The 20,458-nt window shown below is 45.1% G+C and overlaps 1 protein-coding gene across 1 annotated transcript in view; it reads right to left on the reverse strand.

The window, feature by feature from the left end:
• MYO7A (myosin VIIA) overlaps positions 1-20,458 on the reverse strand; it is a 101,426-nt gene that overhangs the window by 77,420 nt on the left and 3,548 nt on the right. The window contains exon 2 of the mRNA XM_088051943.1: positions 5,879-5,936. Within this exon, the coding sequence (XP_087908069.1) occupies positions 5,879-5,896 (18 nt within the window). The 5' untranslated portion in view covers positions 5,897-5,936. The remainder of the gene's footprint in view (positions 1-5,878; positions 5,937-20,458) is intronic.

Here is a 20,458-nt window from a genome sequence, read left to right on the forward strand (position 1 = left end):
CCTTATGGTGAGGAAATTTTTCCTAATATCCAATCTCAACTCCCCGGCACAACTTGAGGCTATGATGAGTTGGAGGGTTTAAGAGACAGTTTGAGGAGCTGAATTCCTCTCTTCTTGCTCCAGATGACAGGTTTCAGCAAGTTAAACGCATCTTTAAGGGCTCTAACATTCATGGAGAAGCTACCATCAAGCAAGACAAGATGATATATAAGCTGTTCTGCAAGAGCTCTCCCTGGTGAAACATGTACCCGAGATTGAGGTAAAATTTGTTATTGAATCCATTGAAGTTTCCTATACCCTCAAATGAATGTCCTGTTGGCTGGGTATTTTGTTACTGTCTCTTAAAAAAGCAATACTAAACTCAGCTACACATACAGCAACCCTCACTCCAAGCCTTCTGTGTCTTGAATTCAAACAGGTGAAGGTTTCAGTGCATACATTCCAGGGAAGATGGATCCTGGGGGTTAGCCTGAGGTACCAAGAAGCAGGAATGAGTACATTTCAGACAGGCTCTCTCAGAACGTATCTCCACACCAGGGCTGAGATTGCTTGCTCTACCTTTATTTGACATCACACAATTTATATTCCACAGCCATAGCCCTGCAAGAACATCTCCTTTGCCTGCAGCTTCATTTTCTGCACGCAGCAACCCCAGCACTTTAATTGTCCCATAAACGTGATGGAAAGGATTTGATGCAAAGAGCTGTTAAAATGCCAAATGTCTTGAGCACTGCAACTAATGAATGGCTCCCAACGATTCATGTTTCAATCTATATGCAAATGTGCCCTTTGGTTGGCTTGTGCTGGACTTTTCACTGCTGCGTTACAGCTATCCAGGGAAGCCTCAGAGTCATAGATCAGACAGATACAAGGCATAAATGGGAGAAGGCTTAAATTATTCAGTGTTTATGAGAAAGAGAATCCAAACAGCAGAGTTACACTTTGCTTTTTATAATAACATGATTACAGATGAGCCCCAAGCAGACCTACAATACTCTTGTTTTCCCGCCCTGCCTCTTCCTCCTTGCTAGCAAAATATACAGCACAATGAATCACTGGGCAAAGCTGAAGGTGTGCTCAAAACAGTTTATGTCAGCTCCAGGTAAAGCTGCTGCTCACAGAGCCCAAGTGAAAGATGTCTGTCAAAGATTTCAAAACCTGGTGTCTGCTATTCTTACCCACAGCACAGAAAAAGATCTCCAGGAGCATCAAACAGAAACTCTGTAAACACTGGCAGTCACAACATTTATTTCCGCTCATTTACAAACTGCACAAATCCCCTTTGCCTGCATTGCAATGTGCAATTCTGATCTTAACAAGAAGAAATTAAGTTGGAATAGTGGAGAAAGGGCTGCTGCCATCACAGGAGGACTGCAGAGCTTGTTTTAAAAGGTGGGGGCGGGGAGAAGGTTTTGTACAATTTTGGTCAATTCCAAGGGTATGGAGGTAAACTATAGCTCTGTATACAAACACTGAGAAATGACAAGAAGGAGAAAGGACAATTTTATCTAAAGGCCATTCCTGACATGAGAGCAGGAAGCCACAAATATCCTCAAAAACCAGAAACACAAAGACATCAAGGATCATCTTGTTGATGTAGGCCTTGTGGGGTTTAAAGCTGAAGCTTCAGACTTTACATTCAAAGAAATGCCAGAGGTGTCACAGGAATTGCAGAGCAGATAGGAGCAAGAAAACTGAGATTTTGGCATTGCCCCCAAGAGTCACCTCCCCAACAGGTCTGCCAAGCCAGGAGAGCAGAGATGAAGTCTATGACCAAGCCTTGGCTCCTGCAAAGTTTCAAAATTGTTGCAACAACTTCCTTGTTTTGCTGTTGAACTAAAAAGAACTTTTTAGTGTGAGGCATCCACTGTGCTTGACCCCTCAGGACCTTAATATCTGGCTGAACTTTGTTTTCCTTTATCTGCTTGGATTAGGTCTCCACTGTTTTTTTTAACTCTTATTTCCACTTTTCTCCCTATAACTGCAGGAACAGATTGGGGGGACACTGTGTAATTTCTCTCTCCTTGCCTCCTTTGGGCTGAATTCTCTGTGGATATAATTTTTCCCTAGTCTCTCAGCCTCCTTTGGGCTGAATTCCTCTGGGAACCTCCCTCATGGGGAGTCCCACTTATCTCAGTCCTTATTATTCGAAGAAAACTCCCGAGCTCGTTAGAATCTTGTTTCTTGTGTTTATTACCAGGTGGTCACAAAACTTAACAGGTCTCTCCAGGCTGGTTACAAGGTTAATCTTTGCAATTTGGCACATTTCTTTCTTCTGATGGTACAAACAAGGCCTTGTGGCACACTTCGTGTCTGATGCACAAAATGGCCCCGAAATACGCAGTTCTTTTATCTTTATACCTATTTTTACCCATTTAACAATAGACACGTATATTATTTTTCTTAATGACCCAATGACCCATCACCTCTGTGATGCACTGCGGCATTTTCTACCCAATCACCTACTACTACCCAAAAACCCCTAGGAGAACAACATGAAGAAGAAAGAAGGACAAGAGACAACACCCTAAATCCTCCATCTTGTCTCCTGTTCTCTAAACTACTTTTTCACCCAGTGATTTAAAAAACTTTCTAATCTACACACTTACACTTTTAGTTTTTTCATCTAACTTTAACATTTGTTTTCATGTATCATCAGAAAAACATGCTCATGAATTTCATATTATATGAAATTCAATGTTTTTCTAGATCTTATAACTAAGTATCAGAAACAAGGGCACACACTCTGTATCCCAGACTCCAACACACTGAGAATGGGAAAAACCTCCAGCAGCAGCGATGCTCTTCATGTGGTCTGGACATAGTCAGGCGACTACGGTAACACAGATACAATAATCTGAAAAGTCTAGCTTAATGGATGAGATTTGCAGGATCACAGAATATCCTGGGTTGGAAGGGACGCATAAGGATCATCTAGTCTAACTCCTGATGCTGAATTCAGTACTCCACAAAATACTTAGATTTTGCAGCATGTTTTATTCCCCAGCAGATAAGCGGGTTTGATTTCTATTGGGCTGGCTCAACAACAGAAAATTTGTAGCACTCTGGATTTAAGACTGGGTTATCTGAGGGTTGACTACAAGAGCGAGAAGGTGGATCTGACAAAAAGAGCCATGCAGCAAGCAGCAATCTGTAGCCATTTTCCACCAGGAAAGCCCTCTGCCTGGCCAGGCTGTGGGGAGAACCACCACACCCTCCCTGTCTCCACTCCAGCTCCAAAAATGTCTCTACTTTAAGCCGCAGACAGAACGTGCATGAACGAGCTGCTGCTGTGCTGTGGAGCCAAACAAACTTGTCAGGCTGCCAAGGCAGGAATTCAGGAAGCCCTCGTTTTCCATCGTCCCTTTCTTTGTGCATTCCCTTTCTTTGTGCATTACTTGCCACTAGTAATTTGCTAGCAACTAAAGCTGATAAGTTTGGCTCCCTGCAGGCCCCTGCTGGGGAACAATATTGGCTTTTCTTTTGGGCTACTGGGTGGAAGACACAGGGCAGGCAGAAAGCTCTGTGTGCTTTCTCCTCCTCGTTGGAGCTGTGTGCTGGCCTTGGTGCTCAGTTCTCCCCAAGGGAGACACTGGTATGAATTGCTCTGATGGGAGAATGGAAGGAAAGCAATGTCACAGACTCATCTTCAAAATTCCTGGATTAATAGCTGGGTGGAAACCAAGCAGTAAGGGCCAAATGTTCTGTGCTTATCTATCCCAGGTCATGATTTGGGGTTTTGTTTGACCTTGTTGGATAAAGTTTTCAGGGAAAAAGGGGTAGGATGGCAGGACTGTAAGCATGCTGTGCACATTCAAGAATGAGAAAAAAAAAAAAAAAAAAGACAGAGAGAAAGCTCCTTGGAAAGTAATACAGGTCATGAACAACATAGATGCATTTCCAAAATCTTACACCAAAACTGAAGGAAGCAAAATAGGAATATTGCTGCTATATGCAATTAAGCATCACCTGAACAGCAGTCTTCAGGGCAACAGAGAGCAAAGTGTTTCTTATGGGACAAACTGGTATAAAGTGACTTCAGAAAGGGATGATCCCTGCTAACATCTGGGTAACCTTAATTCATTGTTAATGAATTATTCAGTATTATTCATAATTTTCTCATCTTATCCATGCTGCAGAGATGTTTGCAGTAAGCAACAAATTCAACACAAACCCATTTCTCTGATATTTGTGAGCAACTGCTTGGCATCTGAACCCACAGAGAGAGTGCCCAGAATTATTCAGGAGCACGCTGCAGCCTTGCCTAGACAGGACACTCTGTTTTTAGATAACTAGGAAGGTGCTCAATTTGATTAAGGCTCTGCAAAGGTGAATTCAGACTGGTACAGAAGACTATAATCCAGTAGCTGAACCACAGAGGGGTAACACCCAGAGAGAGACATGACAGGCAGCCTGGAGTGATACCATCCTAGATGGAGTTTTTACAAGGTATTTCTCAATTGCTATTTTTTTAGCCTAATTAGTTTTAATTTCCACGCCCATTTTCCTTAGCATCACAAACTGCATCAGGCAATTTGTGCACAGGGTCGATATCTTGGAGCCTTTGTAAGGAGGACTGAGCTTCCACACACCCCTACCAAAGTGCAGCCTCTTTTTGTTGGGCTCAGGTTCCGGCAGGTTAGGGAAACGCTATAAAAAGCATCTCAGTTGCTCCACAAGAACTCTGGCATTCCTTCCACTCAAAGCTATCCTCAGCTGTTTGTGTTACTGCTGTAAATTGAAGCTATGTGAGTGCCTTCAAAGCTCCAGTGCTTTCTGCTGGACAAAAGCAGATTTACCAAGCAAGACACAGAATTCAATCAGAATTGTTGGGTAGATGTGCTCCATTGCATCAATGCTTGACTGTGTTGACAAATACACTTGAGTCTCTGCAGTCCCCTGGTGGGACTGGCAGTCCTCCCCAGGTGAGACACGGCAATGAGAAGCTGAGAGTGAGACATGTTATACCTAGACAAAGGGTAAACACTAAATATGAAGCCTTAAATTATTGCAGAATCTACATGAGACTTGCTACACAACTTAATTCTTCAACTGATAGAATCTTAGAATGGATCTGAAGGGACTTTAAGGATCTTCTTGTTCCAAACCCCCTGCTGTGGGCAGGGACACCTTCCACTAGACCAGTTTGCTCAAAGCCCCATCCAACCTTCCTTTGAACACTTCCAGGGATGGGGCAGCTTCTCTGGGAAACCTGTGCCAGTGCCTCTCCACTCTCACAGGAAAGAATTTCTTCCTAATATCCCATCTAAACCTGTCCTCTCTTAGTTTAAAAGCACTTTCCTTGTCCCATCACTACAGGCCAATGTAAAAGTTGCTCTCCTTTTTTACAAGCTCCCTTTAGGTACTGCAAGGTGATATAAGGTCTCTCTGGAGCCTTCTCCTTCTTCTTCTCAATCCCAACTCTCTCAAACTGTCTTCATATCAGAGGTGCTCCATCCCTCAACTTCTTTTAAATGTGCAAAAAGATTCCATTTTTACACAACCTAAGCGGAATTGTTGGTGGAAATTGAAAATCAATTTTTGACCAGATCCTATTTTAAGTCAGGCAGTAAGTTGTTTTACTCTTCTGCATGTCCAGGATTCATGTGCAGCTTTTGGGCCATCCCAGATGAGAAAATAGAAGTGGAACATGGTGTGAGGTTAATCTGGACTACACACATAGAGCAATGATTTCCTCTAAGCCAATCAAGGATTAAGGCTAATGAGTATCTCTGCATCTTGTAACACTCCTTTTAGGGAAATAAGACAGGACAAAAATAACCTGACTTGACCCTTCCCCTCCAAAAAAGTATTTTAATTAGTGCCTGTGGTAGTGGAGTAAAACTAGAGAAGCTGAGGACAGGAATGATTCACTTACCTGTCGTAGAATGACCATGGTTCCTGTATAAACACATCAGCAATCACCAGGAATGGACCTAAATCAAAATAAGTCAGCAATTAATGACTCTCCCTCTGACTCAAGAGACCCAGCTCAGGAACTGTCCCAACCCTACAGCATTTCCACTGCCCCAGGTGCGGAAGAGAGCTAGTACCACTGAAACTCCCAATGCTTTCATAATATTAATTCCAGACAGTGAGAGACAATCCTCTAAACACATCCAGATTAATGCTGGCACCATGGTGAATGAGACTGGGACTGGAGGTCACTTATGCAAGTAATATTTTGTAAACTGAGTCCTAGAAAGTTATCCAAGGATTAGCCCAGCAAACACACTGATACTGATTTATTACATGTGTCTTTGGATCCTGTGGCATGAACTAAAGCAGATGGAGATGGGGAGTGCAGTCCTTAATGCATCACAAGGCTGGATGGATTTTCATCTTTTTACCCAAACTGCTTTCAAGAGAGGAAAGAAAATATCAAGTCTCCTAACACATCCTGAAACTAAGACCTGGACTGGATGGCGTAGTTCCACTCTCTGCTCCAGCTTTTGTGCAAATTGTATCTTTGTGGGATTTGCATGGGAAAGTCCCATGTTCTTGCTGCTCTGCTGCCATTTCATGGCTCCCAAAATTAAATATGCTGAGTTTGTATGAATGAAAAGTGCTTTCAAAGAATTGAATTTCTGCAGCTTTTAATCTCAGAGTCATCTTTGCTATATGGCAATCAATAGTAGTTGTATTTATGGTGTGGAACATTTTCCAGCATAGTAAAAGTACTCATGCCTTAAAAAGCAGGGGAAAAGGCACTCAGTCTCAGAGACATGATTCCCACAGGACACTGGAAATTGAAGACTGATGAAGGATAATCTTGCAGAACACAAGATATTTCCTTTCACAGTGGCAAAATAATCTGGACTCATCATAAAAACCTAAATATTGTGTTTCAAGTTTTAGCCATCACTTTCATTTTTATGCTCCCCCCACTAAAAAGCAAACATTTCTCAGAGGGATGGGCAAGCAAAGTCTTTCTACCCTCCCCACAATCCTCTCCAGCTGGGATGTCCCAAAGAGACAGACTCAGTCTCGCAAAAAAAGGTACAATAATATCCCATGGCAGTGTTCCCACACACTTTCCTCATGGCCAGGAAAGTGATGTCTCTTCCCCACCAGCAGCAACTGCTTGCATCCCATTCAGCAAGGTAGGATTTGGCCTTTGGTGTTGATCCTGCTGGCTGAAATTTCGGTAGGCTCTCAGGTGCAGTGGGAAACAGAGCTGCTCCCGTCCTAGCTAGAAAGGATTTATCTCTCTCCAGAGACTGTAAAGGCTCAACAGAATCCCTTTACCCCACCAGGCTGCCTGCACCACCTCTACATTTTCACAGACCGCATATATGAAGTAGGAAACTACCCCACTGAAATTTGTAGGCTTCTGCCATCCAAGTGCCTTCAACCACCTTAATGAAAACATCCATCTGCTAAAACCATCTACATGATTCACAAACCCCCTGCATTGCCTAGGAAAGGAATTGGTGTCCCAAGAGTAGCCAGGGCATCACCGTTCACTAGGCAAACTTTGGCCAGAGGCCATATTTAATGAATTAATTTTGCTTTTCCTAGAAGGTAGATGAGTGGTGGAAAATCATGCACACTCAGGATCTGAAAGGCTGTCAGGCACTTTTCCTAATTCTAAGATTGAACCTTCTCTGTAGCACATTAAATTATTACTCTTCTCTTTAATTCACACAGATTGAAAATAACTTTCAAACCCTGCCAAGTAGCAAGCCCTGAGGCAGACTGCCTAGGGATGCTGAAGAGTGTTCCATTGGGAACAGTAAATGAAATCTTAGCCTGGCTCACAGCAGGCACTGGGGGAGGTTCTTCAGAGGTCTGTATGTGATGATCATGGGGTCAGTGCTGGACACTAGGGTGGATAGTTGGATAGGAGTTCCCTGGCTGAAGGACATCTGCTGTGGACAAGTCATCCAGTAATTCATTTTCTCCCTTTTCGGCTCTGAAAAACAGAGACCTCGCCCAATAAGGGAGCTCCTAAGTATCCCAGGCATAAATCTTATGCTAATTAGCCAAGTGACCTGGGTGAGCTGGCCCCACTGGGTGTCCACATTGCAAAAACTGTGCATGGGACATCTATTCCAACAGGCTGGGCTAAAGGCACAAGTCCATGTCTCAGAACTGCTCCTTCAGTTTTTGTCCTGTGGCTGCCAAAGCAAAGCACTTTTCCATGGTTATCTGGGTTCCCAGCAATAGAACTACCTGGTGCGTGGGCATCCTGCTCAGCCTGGCTTGTGGTGATGCTGAATACTCTTCCAAAACTTGTGCCAGGTTTGGAAGAATATTTATGTGCCCAATCCAGACTGGTTTTAAACAGGACTTCGGTGCCCAGAATCTTTTGTGGGTTATTTTTATTTTCTGAAGGTTTAGCATCAGTCCAAGCCACCACGCTTCATTTTGTTCAGCGCGCTGCCAGTCCCTTCGTGATGTCTTGGCAAGAGAGGTCGTACACAACAGTGAGCTCAAACAACAGCTTTCCCCACGGCTTGTTCAGCAGGGAACACCCCAGAGGGGAGGCAGCAGACCCCCATGCCTGCTCTTCCCACAGGGATCAATAAGAAGGATTGGGCTCGTCCGAGCACCAGAGAGATCAGCTGCCTACTAATTCATGAGGGCCCTGGTGGAACAAAACAGCCATCTGGACCCTCTGACCCTTGCTGGCAGGTGAGTGTAGGGCACTTCAATCCCAATCCTGTGAGGAGCTCTACAGATGGTCTGGGAAATGAGCTGGGCTAAGCAAAACATAGCCAGCACCTCTCCCAAATCACTCATATGTAACACAAGGGCACAGAGACAACCCTCTGGAAAGTGTATTTTTGGTAAATACAGTTCATTTTGCAGCTCTTTGGCTATCACTGGTTGAGCATCATCTGAACTCAGCACCTGGGGGAGGCAGTGGGGTGAGGGGAAAGGGGTTCAAACTACATCTGGATGCCATTTGCTTGCAAGCTGTGGTCAACAGAAGCCAAGGAGTACTTCAGTATGAGGTCTGCACCACCGTGATCTCCACCATGGATTTACTGTTTCTGAAGAGATCCTCATACAAAAGGAACCTGATGGAGTTCGACTCTGGAGGAAGAAAGTCTGAGGAACCTGGACAAAGCCATTATCCTGCAATTGCAAAGAAGGGGGTTGCTACTCTAATCTCTTTAACTGGCACTTCTGTGCCCCTTGTTGGCACTTCAGGACCGGAGTCCAACCACATGACTGGCCATACTTCCTGGGGGATCACTCTGCAGTGCTAATCCTCCAGAGCACATGCTCATAAAGCATTGGTCAGAAGAAATTCAGGTATTTCACTCTAAATGTAAAATCTATTCCTTTCTCCTGAAGTCCTGCACCCTAAATGATTTTCCTGAATGCAAATGAAGTGAAAAAAAAAAAAAAGTAATTTATGGGGTATGTGCCTTCAAATTCAATGTCTGTCCCCAACCATACCTATCTTGGTGTAGAGCCTGTCTTTTGGAGAATACCTTGTGCACTCCAAACGGTAAAAAATTTCATTCAGCTTGTGTCCACTTCACTTGCCTGGCAGAAACATGTGTCACCTTAGCTAAGCAAAGAGATTTAACACGGCAGTGCTCTCTGCACACTACCGCTTTCACCTCCTGCCCTCCTACAAGGGATCTGAGAAGGATTAAGGATTTTCCAGTGTATTTTACTGTTTATCTGAGAAATGGTGAATAAAAAGGTCAGACCTACACACTCAGAGACAAGCACCTTTGTCCTTAGCAAAACCAGGATTACAATCAGGAAGGAAAACAATGGCTCTTGAATGCGGTTAAGCTGACAAACCCCGCCAGTCTTTGGGAATCTGACCACTGGCTGTGGGTGACAGCGAGCAGAAAGGAGGAAGGCAATGTCACTACACACTGTTCCTCCTAGTCTTTGTCCATCTGGAAGCTGGCACAACAGTTTGTATTTCTGCACTCTTCCTAGAGCCCTGAATGGGAAGAAGGGCTTTCAGGTCTGAAGGTATCAGTCTTAATATGGCAGCCATCCATCTTCTCCTTAACAGGAATCTTTCCTGCGAGCTTGATCAACAAACAAGCTCTCAACAGAGACAATCTACTACTTCTCTAGGTAATGTACTCCAGCTCAAACAATTCTTAATGTTAAAAAATATTTAAGTATCTTCTCATCCTCTGTATTTGCCTTCAGCTTCTCACTTGAGGCAGTCACAACTGACCAACTACAACTGAGCACATAGATGATAGATGGGCCCACATGGAGGATTTTGCCTGGTCTAGTGGAAGGTGTCCCCTCCCATGGCAAAGGGGTTGAATATATATGATCTTTAAGGTCCTTTACAACCCAACCCATTCCATGACTCTATGATCTCCCACATTTCTCCCATCTAAACTTTGGGTTGAAATGTTACAGTAGTAGCCATTCACTTACACCTTCCCTTCCTGTGGTGCAAAAATATCTTCATCCTTGCAAGAAGAAATGGTCATTTCTACCTCCTCCAGAAAAGAAAAGTCCAGCCTTCTGGTTTTCTTACCCATTATCTCCTTTAATGTGGAGAAAAGACACATTCCCACAGGAAACAATGGTATTGCCTGGAGTGCAATAAATAGCAATGGGAATTCACACAGAGTGTTCACTGTTTGTTTTACACACAGGACAGCATACCCTGAGCTTTTGCAAGTAAGCAAACAGTACAAGTCTCTCGTGGCAGGGATGTGGGGACACGGCAAGCACCACCTGGCCATATGTTGCCTGCCACCGGTGCTGAGAAAGTTCCCTTATTTATGCCTTAATTGCCGCCTCCGCACAGACGGATCAGCTTGAGGTCATGCTGACAAATGACGTGAGGAATGCGAGGAAGCTCTCACCTCAGCAAGGCAGGTCACAATAGCAATAAGCTGCAGAAAACATTGGAATTACCATTGCTCATGTGAGCGGTGCATCCATGACACAGCCTGCCTGCGGGCTTTGCCTGCACCATCATCAGCACAGAGCCCGTCTTCCTAGAAAAGCTTTGACCCAAATTCACTGAAGGTCAAGAAAAGCCTTTCCTACAGCTTTTGGATCAGAACTTGAGTGATTACCAGATATCCAGTGAATGCTGGTCTCAGGAGAGGAACATCTACTTGAACAAGAGGCGTATTTTGGCATAAATAATTACCTCCCTGTCAGCTGCAGATCCAGCTTTCCAGACAAGTGAGGTAAAAAGACCACTTCAAGCAGAGCTGCAAGCTGACATGTAAAGGTAAACCTGATAGCAGGGTGGGTAAAGAGCCATTGGGAAGCCCTGGATCCTCAGAAGGGCTCCTTGGTGTGCAAAACTGTGCAACTAAACAACAGCCTGACAGGGCTCTTTCAGGAAATGTGCAGCTTTTTCTCTCGCTATTTCTGCAACAGTCAGCCTTACAGTGATGAAAGGCACAGGATTAGGTGCTAATTAGATTTGAGGGTACTCCTGTCAGGCTTCTCCTTCTCGTGGGTGGATGCTGTTTGCAGGGAAGACCTGGTAGTTTGTTATTGTGGTGGGGCTTTGTTTGGTTGGTTTTTTTGTGTTTCACAACAATGTGATGCTATGGTCATCCTAAAGATCTGGAACCTCCAAACCCATAAAATCCCAGCTACCTGGAGTAAAAACAACCTTTTCCACACAAAAGAACACAGAGAACCTGCTAATCAAGTAGCCAAATAACTACAGGATGAAAAGAACACAGGTACCAAGGTGGCTTTCTGTAATAAAGCAGCCCAGCACAGGAGGAGCATTGCTGCATTACATACACAGATACTTTGCATTTCTGTACGTTAGGGTTTGTTTTTTCTTTCCCATAAAAGTAGCTCCAGGAAGAAAGTGCAGTGCTAATGCAGACTGCAGTCTGTCATTCTGCAAGTGCAACTGAAACCCGGGGAAATGATGCTCGTAACTGAAACCACCAATAAACAGGGTGTCATCTACACAACATGAGCGACAAATGAGTGTCAGGGGCTGTGCAGAAGGTAGAGTTTCCAGCCAAAGATTTCAGTACCCAAAAATAGGGTATGATTTTCAACAGACCTTGGGTAGATATGAACAATATGAAAAATATTGCTTCTCTCTGAAAACCAAGCACTTATAAACCATGTGCTGAGCTCTCCTCATTGGTCAGGCTGACTGTGGACCAGTTAAAAGGCAAGCAATGTTGTTTTTTTTTGATTGAGCTAAAAAAATCTCAACAACCAGATCCCCAGCAGTATCAGATGATTGAGATAAAATGACTTTGTTTGAAACTGCTGATTTCCACAAGCCGTGAGATGTGGCGCCATGAAAAGCTGAGGTGGTGATCTCTGCTGAGACTGTGAAGGGTTTGAAAAGGCAGCAAAGGAAAGGAATGTGATCCTCTGTGCCTCCCTCCACCAAGAGCTGCAGCACTAATCACAGCCTGTGATGACAGCTCCAGGCTGTGCCATACTGTTTGCTTTTGCAAAGCACTGCACTGGTCAGTAAAAGGAAGATGGAGACTGCTCTCCAGATGCAAGGTCTCAGCGCTTTTTTAGAATCATTAAATAGTTTGAGTTGGAAGGGATCTCTAAAGGTCATCTGGTCCAAAACCCTTGCCACAGGCAAAGACACCTTCCAGTAGATCAGGTTGCTAAAAGCTCCATCCAACTTGACCTCTAATACTTCCAGCAATGGGGCACTGATCACTTCTCTGGGCAGCCTGTTCCAGTGCCTTACCATTCTCATCAGAAGAAATTTCTCTCTTATATTTATTCTAAATAAAGTCTCCTTCAGCTTAAAGCCATTCCCCCTTGTCCTAGCACTACATTCCCTTGTCCAAAGTCCCTCTCCAGCTCTCTTGCAGCCCCTTTCATTACTGGAAAGGGCTCTAACATCTCCCAAGAACCTTCTGTTCTCCAGACTGAACAACCCCAAATCTCTCCTCTCAGCCTGTCTTCATAGGAGAGGTGCTCCAGTCCTTGGAGTGTCTTCATGGACCTCTGCAGTCCATTTGATCCTCTGCTTTGTCACTACCAATCTCCTAACAGAGTTAAACTCTTTCATATTTCAGGTGAGGACAATATAGATAGTTCCCCAAAGAGGCTGACACTCCCTGTGTGTTTAGCTATGTTGGGGGTGCATTCTGAGCTATCCTCTAGGACTACCTCAGATGTAGCCAGGTGGGCGTCAGTTTCTTCTCTCAGGCAACCAGCAACAGGACAAGGGGACATAGTCTTAAGCTGTGTCAGGGAAGGTTCAAGTTGGATATCAGGAAGAATTTCTTCACAGAAAGGGTGATTAGACATTGGAATGGGCTGGGAGGTGGTGGAGTCACCATCCCCGAAGGTGTTTAAGGAAAGACTGGATGTGGCACTCAGTGCCATGGTCTACTGCCATGGTGGTGTTTGGTCACAGGTTGGACTTGATTATCTCACAGGTTTTTCCAGCTGAACTGATTCTGTTACTCTGTGCAAGAATGCAACAGTCTGAGTTGACACCATGTCTCAAAAGGTGATATACTAGCTAACTCAAAAAACTAACCCCAAAACACTGTGGACCTCAGGATGTGATTTTAAGCAGAGCTCAAGACAGAAGCAAAGGTTTCCACAAAGCCAAGAGCCTGCTTTGTGATGCACTCACCACCTAGGGATGGTGCAAAGCGATGCCTGAACATTTCCTTGCCTCCTCCTGCCCATGCCACCCATCACAGGAGAGCTGGGAGCAAATACCTGTCACTGTGTTTATCCACACAAGCCTGAGGACCATGGAGTAAGACAGAAGCATGCAAATCCTAGAATGGGAGCCCATTAGTGTATCTCTCTGTTGTGGCTTTATGCCTCACATCAGCATCCATCATTCCCTCTCCCGTGACAGCGCTGTCGTTTGGGTGTCTCTGTGGTTCTCAACCTTTTCATGCTCCAAGTCCCATCTGACACCCAGAATGGGATTGAGCTGTTTATATGCAGACACTGGGTTTGATCAAGCCAACAAAAATTAGAAGGGTGAAGGGTCTGGAGCACAAGTCTGATAAGGAGCAGCCAAAGGAGCTGGTGCTATTTAGGCTGAAGAAAAGGAGGCTCAGGGGTGACCTTCTCTCCCCCTACAGCTCCCTGAAAGGAGGCTGCAGCCAGGTGTGGGGTCGGTCACTTCTTCCTAGTAACAAGCAACAGGACAAGAGGAAATGGCCTCGAGTTGTGCCAGGGGAGGTTTAAATTGAATATTAGGAATTTTTTTTCATTGAAAGGGTTTTCAAGCATTGGAACAGGCTGCCCAGGGTACTGTGGAATTGCCATCCCTAGAAGTGTTCAGAAGGCACGTGGATAGAGCATTTAGGGACGTGGCTTAGTGGTGAACGTGGCAGTGCTGGGTTAATCTTTGGAACTGATGATCTTAGAGATCTTTTCCAACCTGAACATTTCTATGATTCTCTAAGATCACCTCCATGACTATGGGGACACACCAGTGCTTCCAAGGTCCAATTCATTCCATCCATCAGGATTATTTATCTCACAGACTACAGAAGAAACCTGAGGTGACTGGTTTCATTTTTATGTCACCTCCTTTCTCCCATCCCTGAGCAGCTGTGAATATGAAAAAAAGACCACTTAGCTGACTCTGAGGGTTTGATCCCCAAACCTCTATTTGGAGGGTTTTGGTAGTAGTGCCATGGAAAGAGACACCTCAACTGGATGAGTCCAAGCCAAAATGTTTCATTAAAGCAAGAAATCACAGAAAACTCCCCACTCTGGAAAGCCAAAGAATCTATATGTAGTAGCCTCTGTTCATCTGAGAGTGGTCAGGAAACAGGCATCAATTTTTTAAGCCTTCAGCAGGAAGTTCAATAGATTTGCCCTGCATTCAATCTCCTCGAAAAGTCCAGCAGGCAGAGGAGCCAAACAAAAGACCTGACCTTTTCTCCCTCACTGTGCTTTCACATAGCCCAAGCAGAACAATGGACCACGGTGGCATCTGATCCCGACTCTCTGCAGAGCACTCAGCACAGCCTCCCGAGGAGGGCAATTTCCTTTTGTGCACCAAGCTCTGCCGGCGATTGAGCGTTTTTCAACCACCACAGTAATTAATCAAATAAAGTATCATTTTGCAAGGAGGTCAGGTGTAATTTCAGCATAATCCAGACGCAGCAGGCTGAGCTGATCTAGGAAAAATGCTGCACTTGCAGGTTGGCTGAATGGTGTTTGCAACTGTTTTCATCTCCTCTCTACCTGTACATGAACTCCCAAGTCTTGCCCCTACACACAGCGCCCAGCACATGACAGGAACTAGTTAGGAGTAAAGCCTTTGTTTAAAACTGAGGGTGATCTGAGACTTGAACATGCTCTCAAGATTCTCCTTGCAGTAGGGCTGGGCTGTACTGGAAGCCCTCTTGCTTGTCCTGAGCAAACTGGCATGTCTGGACAGCACTGTACCAAGACCAGAGCTCAGGACCTGCCTATCTGTGATTCAGAGAAGCCCAACTAGCCTGGACTGAGCAGGCCAGCAAGTGCCAGTGGGGTCACCATGGGTCTGCCCCTTCATGGGCTGGTAAATCCCTGCTGTTTATAGAGCAAACGATACACACACATGTGGTGGTTGACTTCAGCCTGACGTGTTTTACCCTGAATGCTTGGATTTGGGAGGAATGTACCACAGGATCCGTGGTGCATCCTGTTTTGGGCCAGCTTTGGGAGGCTGCAACCTTCTGAGGCACTCATGCTCTGCCAGCCCTGCAGTGGAACCACAGACATTAGATGCAGGTGTAACCCTTTGGCTCTATTGCTCAGGCACCTACAAAAACTCTGTTATCTGAAAACAACTCTGTAAAGGTCATAGAATCCTAGAGAGACTTGGGTTGTGAAGGATCTTAAACATTATCTTGTTCCAACACCTCTGCTACGGGCAGGGAGAATTTCCACTAGATCAGGTTGCTCAAAGAGCCATCCAACAGGGATAGGGCATCCACAGCTTATCTGTGGGCAGAAAACAGGGCAGCCTGTTGCAAAGGCTTGGGAACCAGAAATCTAAGGAAAGGTGCTCCATTTTACAACAGTCTCTAGAAGACCCTCCACCACCCAGATAGTGTATGGCAGAGGTAATTTACTGAATTTAACTCAGCTCAGTAAATTAATTACTAACCCACTTCTGTTTTTTTTCCTATAGAAATGTTCTCTAAAAGTCACTGCAGTCACTGTTTTAGTTACAACTCTAGCAAGATATTATCCTGTGTTATTCCTTCTTGAATCCCAGCCTATTTAGGGAGAAGGGGCTAGCACTATCCTCATTTCACACAGAGGCAAACTGAGGCATGGAGGGAGGACGTCACTTTTCCCAAGGTTGTGCAGTAGAACCAGGGCACCCAGGTCTGTGCCTATGACTTCAGAACAGAATGTCTTTAATAAAGGCAGCTCCTCTACTCTTCTCTATCCTTAAATTGGCATAATAAGTAGCTGTCTCACCTCTACTCTTGTTGGTCCCTAATGATCTGGCCTTGGCACTCTCCTTTTGGTGCTACTAATGCTGGCTAGAGCAGGACTTTTGCAAGCTGTTGTAATCCTGTGAGGGCTTTTGTCTCAGCAGTAACCCCTTTGGTGGGATTTTTACTGAAATCCTCCTTCTGCCTGCCCTAACACTATCCTCTTATTTTTCACGGTCCTAGGGAAATTCAGGGTGGCCCTTCAAGAGGCTGGGGTCAGCCTCCAAATGCAAGGGCTGTTAGGATTAAGTGGGTTCAAATAATAAGATACCAATCCTGTTTATTCTGCTGAGATTCCTGCTGACTCATGAGGTTGTTTTGCTTGGAAAGGGACTGTAAAATTAAGTGGAGACTCTGCTCTGCCCTTTCAAGGGTGCCTTTTGTGCAATCACCATCACACCCCTCAGGGCAGAATCAGGCAGTGCTGGGAGACATCAGCCCTGTAATAGTCTGGATGAGAGGGGGACAGGCACTCCCTGACTCATTGGCTGCACATGCAAAAAGTTATATTAATTTTTCAGCTGGGGATTCTGAGTCACAGGGGCTGTTTGCTGCTGATCTGCTGCTCTCCTTGCTGGGTGTTATTCAGGGCATGGGATACTCTGCTCTAAAGGGCATCATCTGGCTGAGCTAAAGTCACTTGTACAGGTCAAAGCAGAGTTAGACTAAAGGGCACACAGATAGGTAGGTTTGGATTAGATATTAGGAGGAATCATTATACTGTGAGGGTTGTGAGACCCTGGCACAGGTTGCCCAGAGAAGCTGTGGATGCCCCATCCCTGGGAGTGTTCAAGGCCAGGTTGGATGAGGGTCTGAGCAACCTGGTTTAGTGGAAGGTGTCCTGTCCCCATGGTATCGGGGATGGAATGAGATAATCTACAAGATCCTTTTCAACCCAAACCATTCTATAATTTTATATGCTAGGTGTTGCATAGGCATAAAAGTCATTGCATCCTGAAACAGCCTGGATGGACAAAAGGACTGCAGTCTCCAGGAAGTAAAGTGGCTTTGCTCCATGCCAAGTTCCCACCTGGCAAACAGCAGAGCCAGAAATAGATAGAATTTCATCTGTGAGGAGCAGTGCCAACAAAACCCTCATTTACAACGACAAAATTCCAAATAATAAGATTTCTAGATGGTCAGTAGGGCATAGACCCTCCTAAGAAGACTTTCCTGCAGGTGGGGCATCCATAATAGCTTTCTCACCCCACCTCAGGTGTCCAACAGGCACTGGCATCATGCTGCAAGGCACCAGATTTCTCCCATGCTCACTGTGTCTTTTCATGAAATGTCTAGGAACTTTGTTTCCTTGTTACAGCTCAAATTTGAAGTGAACTTGACCATCAAACTACCATGATTAGGTGACACACCTAAAGGGACAGGCAGAGTGGCCACACAAGCCTTGCTTCCTATGGAAATCAGCCTAGATGAGAAAGCCAGCTTTAATCAGGTCCTTAAATTATTCCAGCATTTACAAGCTGCTCTGTTCCTGCCCTTCTTTGCAGTACTTTGAGATACGCACACACAAAGAAAGGGGTGGCTGTTGATGGTTGTCATTTGCTCTTAGCTACACTTAAGAAATCAGTGGTTTCTGGAGACAACTCTCATTTCCCTGGCTGAGGTCAACATCACAGCTGCATCTGAAAAGCTTGACTGTAGTTCCAGCCCTGCTTGCTTAATGTCTTCCCTGACTGCTGAGCTCAGGGCTGGGAGGACAGGACCTGGTTTGCTGCTCTGGAGAGTAGTCTGCCCTGGGAGAAAAACAGACATAACAGGGCATTGGGGGGGATCTGGAGGGTTTTTTCTAAGAGCAGTAAGGCTGCCCTAACAGCTTTCCCTTTCTGTTACCCACCGCCCTAATTTGTATTGGTACAATTAACCTGGATCAACTGCAGTCCTGATTTACTTCATCACTTAGCAAAGATCTTAGAAGTCTTTTTCCAGCCATGGAGAGCTCATGCAGACTTTCAGTAGACTTGACTTGATGAAGGCTCTTACACAGAAATGGACAGATGAAATGGCCACTCCTTTGTTTCTCCACACCAAAACCTTGTGTGGGCTGTAGAGACAAACCCAGTGTGTATGTGTGTGGTTTCTGGAGTTCATGTCAGCCCAGAGTAAATCTGCTGGCCTTGATGGCACTGATCCAGAAAATCCGAGGGATGAGAGGAAGCAGGACAGGAATAGCTGGGGTATCATAACGTAACAGCAACCTCCACTGATGCTGGAAAACACCCAAAGGCTCAGACGTGGGAGGCAGCACTCTGATGCACTCTAGCTGGGCTCGCAGGGCTCCTTCCTCCTCCCCACAGCACACACATGCTGGGCTCCTCTGTCCCAGTGCAGGGGGTCTGCCTGTCCCCCCAGCCTCAGCCAGGGAAGAGGACCCTACCTCTGGTGATGAGAGGTGGTGTGGTTTGTGGGTGCTCCCACTTCCCTTCCAGCCCCACTGCTACTGTGAAGCTGTTTGAGACCACTGAGCTCAGCAGGAGCTTTGCCTTGGCTGGCAACTTGATGCCACCAAGAGGCAAAGCATTTTCTTCTCCCAGCCTCTACTGCTGGCATGAATTCAAACTCCTGTGCACAAATACACACCAGGCACATGGACAACTGACTTATGAAGCAAACCTCACCCCAACAAAAGCATGTGTCAGCTCTGGAAATCACAGGAATCCACACACAAACCCCAGCTCTTCTAGCAGAGATCCAGATGATCAGTATCTTTGTGGCAATTCCTTAATGGCTTTCAGGAAATCTGATACAGAATCTGCAAGAAATCCCACAAAGCTCCTCCTTGTATCTGCTGCAATAAAAATATTTTCAATGGAAAAAGAACAGGTTTTGTTGATTTCCCTCGACCCACATGACACATGGCATTTGCACTAGAATGATGAGCTGACACTTTATCTACTCCAAGACAACTAAGAAGTGCAGTGAGGCTGATATCTCAGAAGAACTCAGTGAAGAAGGATCTCTGGGCATGAACAACTTTTTAGTGAGTTGAGCTCCACATAAAATAGCCCACACTGGATCCAGCCTGTGGGCTCCCCAGATACTATATTTCCCTGACAGAGGATGCCTAAGAAGCAGGATAAAAGCAGATGTAGTGGTAATTCTCTGTGATATTCGTCCAGAAACTTATCATTTGCAGCTCAAGAACCCCTAGAGCCAAAAGGGGTAGTTTTCTTTTTCCTTTCATATATATGCTTTATAGTTCTTAGAGGCTTTTTTAAAATTAAACTCATCCAAATGTTTTTTTTTAACCCCATCCTTTGAGAATCCACAGGGTTCTGCCATAAGGAGCACCCAAGATGCCAGATTGTGAAAACTCTTTTTATATTTGAGCCTGGTCTCTATAAGCTTTATTTGATGCTCCCTAATTTTTTGTATTTCAAAGGAAAATTCAGGAAAATCTTTCTTTTGCAATCATCATGCAAACATGATCTTCCAGGATCTATAAGATACCTTCTTCCCATCTTTTCTCAGCTTGGAGCCTTGGTCTAAACAATCATTCCTCCTGAGGAAGGTGATCCAGACCTCTGACCATTATTTCTTTCTCAGAATTCTCCCCAGTGCAACCACTTTTTGTTTTAGATGACTTGAAATGAGATGAATCATCAGAGGAGTGGAATGTGCTCTCTGGACAACGGCAGATATGAGGAGAAACACAGAAGGACTTGGTCCCAATATGTGGGTCCTGGTCTCAGTCTAGCACAGCCCACAGCATCTTTTCCCTGTGCCCTGGTGTTTTGTGCAGGTGAGTTCTGCTCAGGTGGAAGGAGTTTCCCAGCTACAACCCGCAAGCCTTACAAGATTACGTCTCATGATCAAGGCCAGGTTGGATGGGACTTTGAGCAACCTGGCCTAGTAGAAGGTATCCCTTCCCACGGCAAGGTGGGCTCTATGAATGAGTTAATCCTTAAAGTCCCTTTCAGCCCAAACCATTCCATGATTCTGTAACAGTGGGAAGATGTAAAGACTTTACATTTACATGGAGATGTTGACAGCTACCACGATCCCCGATTTATCTTCCCATTTCCAAAATTAGGAACAGCTTAAGAGAGTGGCTTTGT

Source organism: Pseudopodoces humilis, chromosome 2 (assembly GCF_049639895.1).
Source record: "Pseudopodoces humilis isolate 2021_Gansu_Grassland_sample_001 chromosome 2, ASM4963989v1, whole genome shotgun sequence".
Classification (NCBI taxonomy): domain Eukaryota; kingdom Metazoa; phylum Chordata; class Aves; order Passeriformes; family Paridae; genus Pseudopodoces; species Pseudopodoces humilis.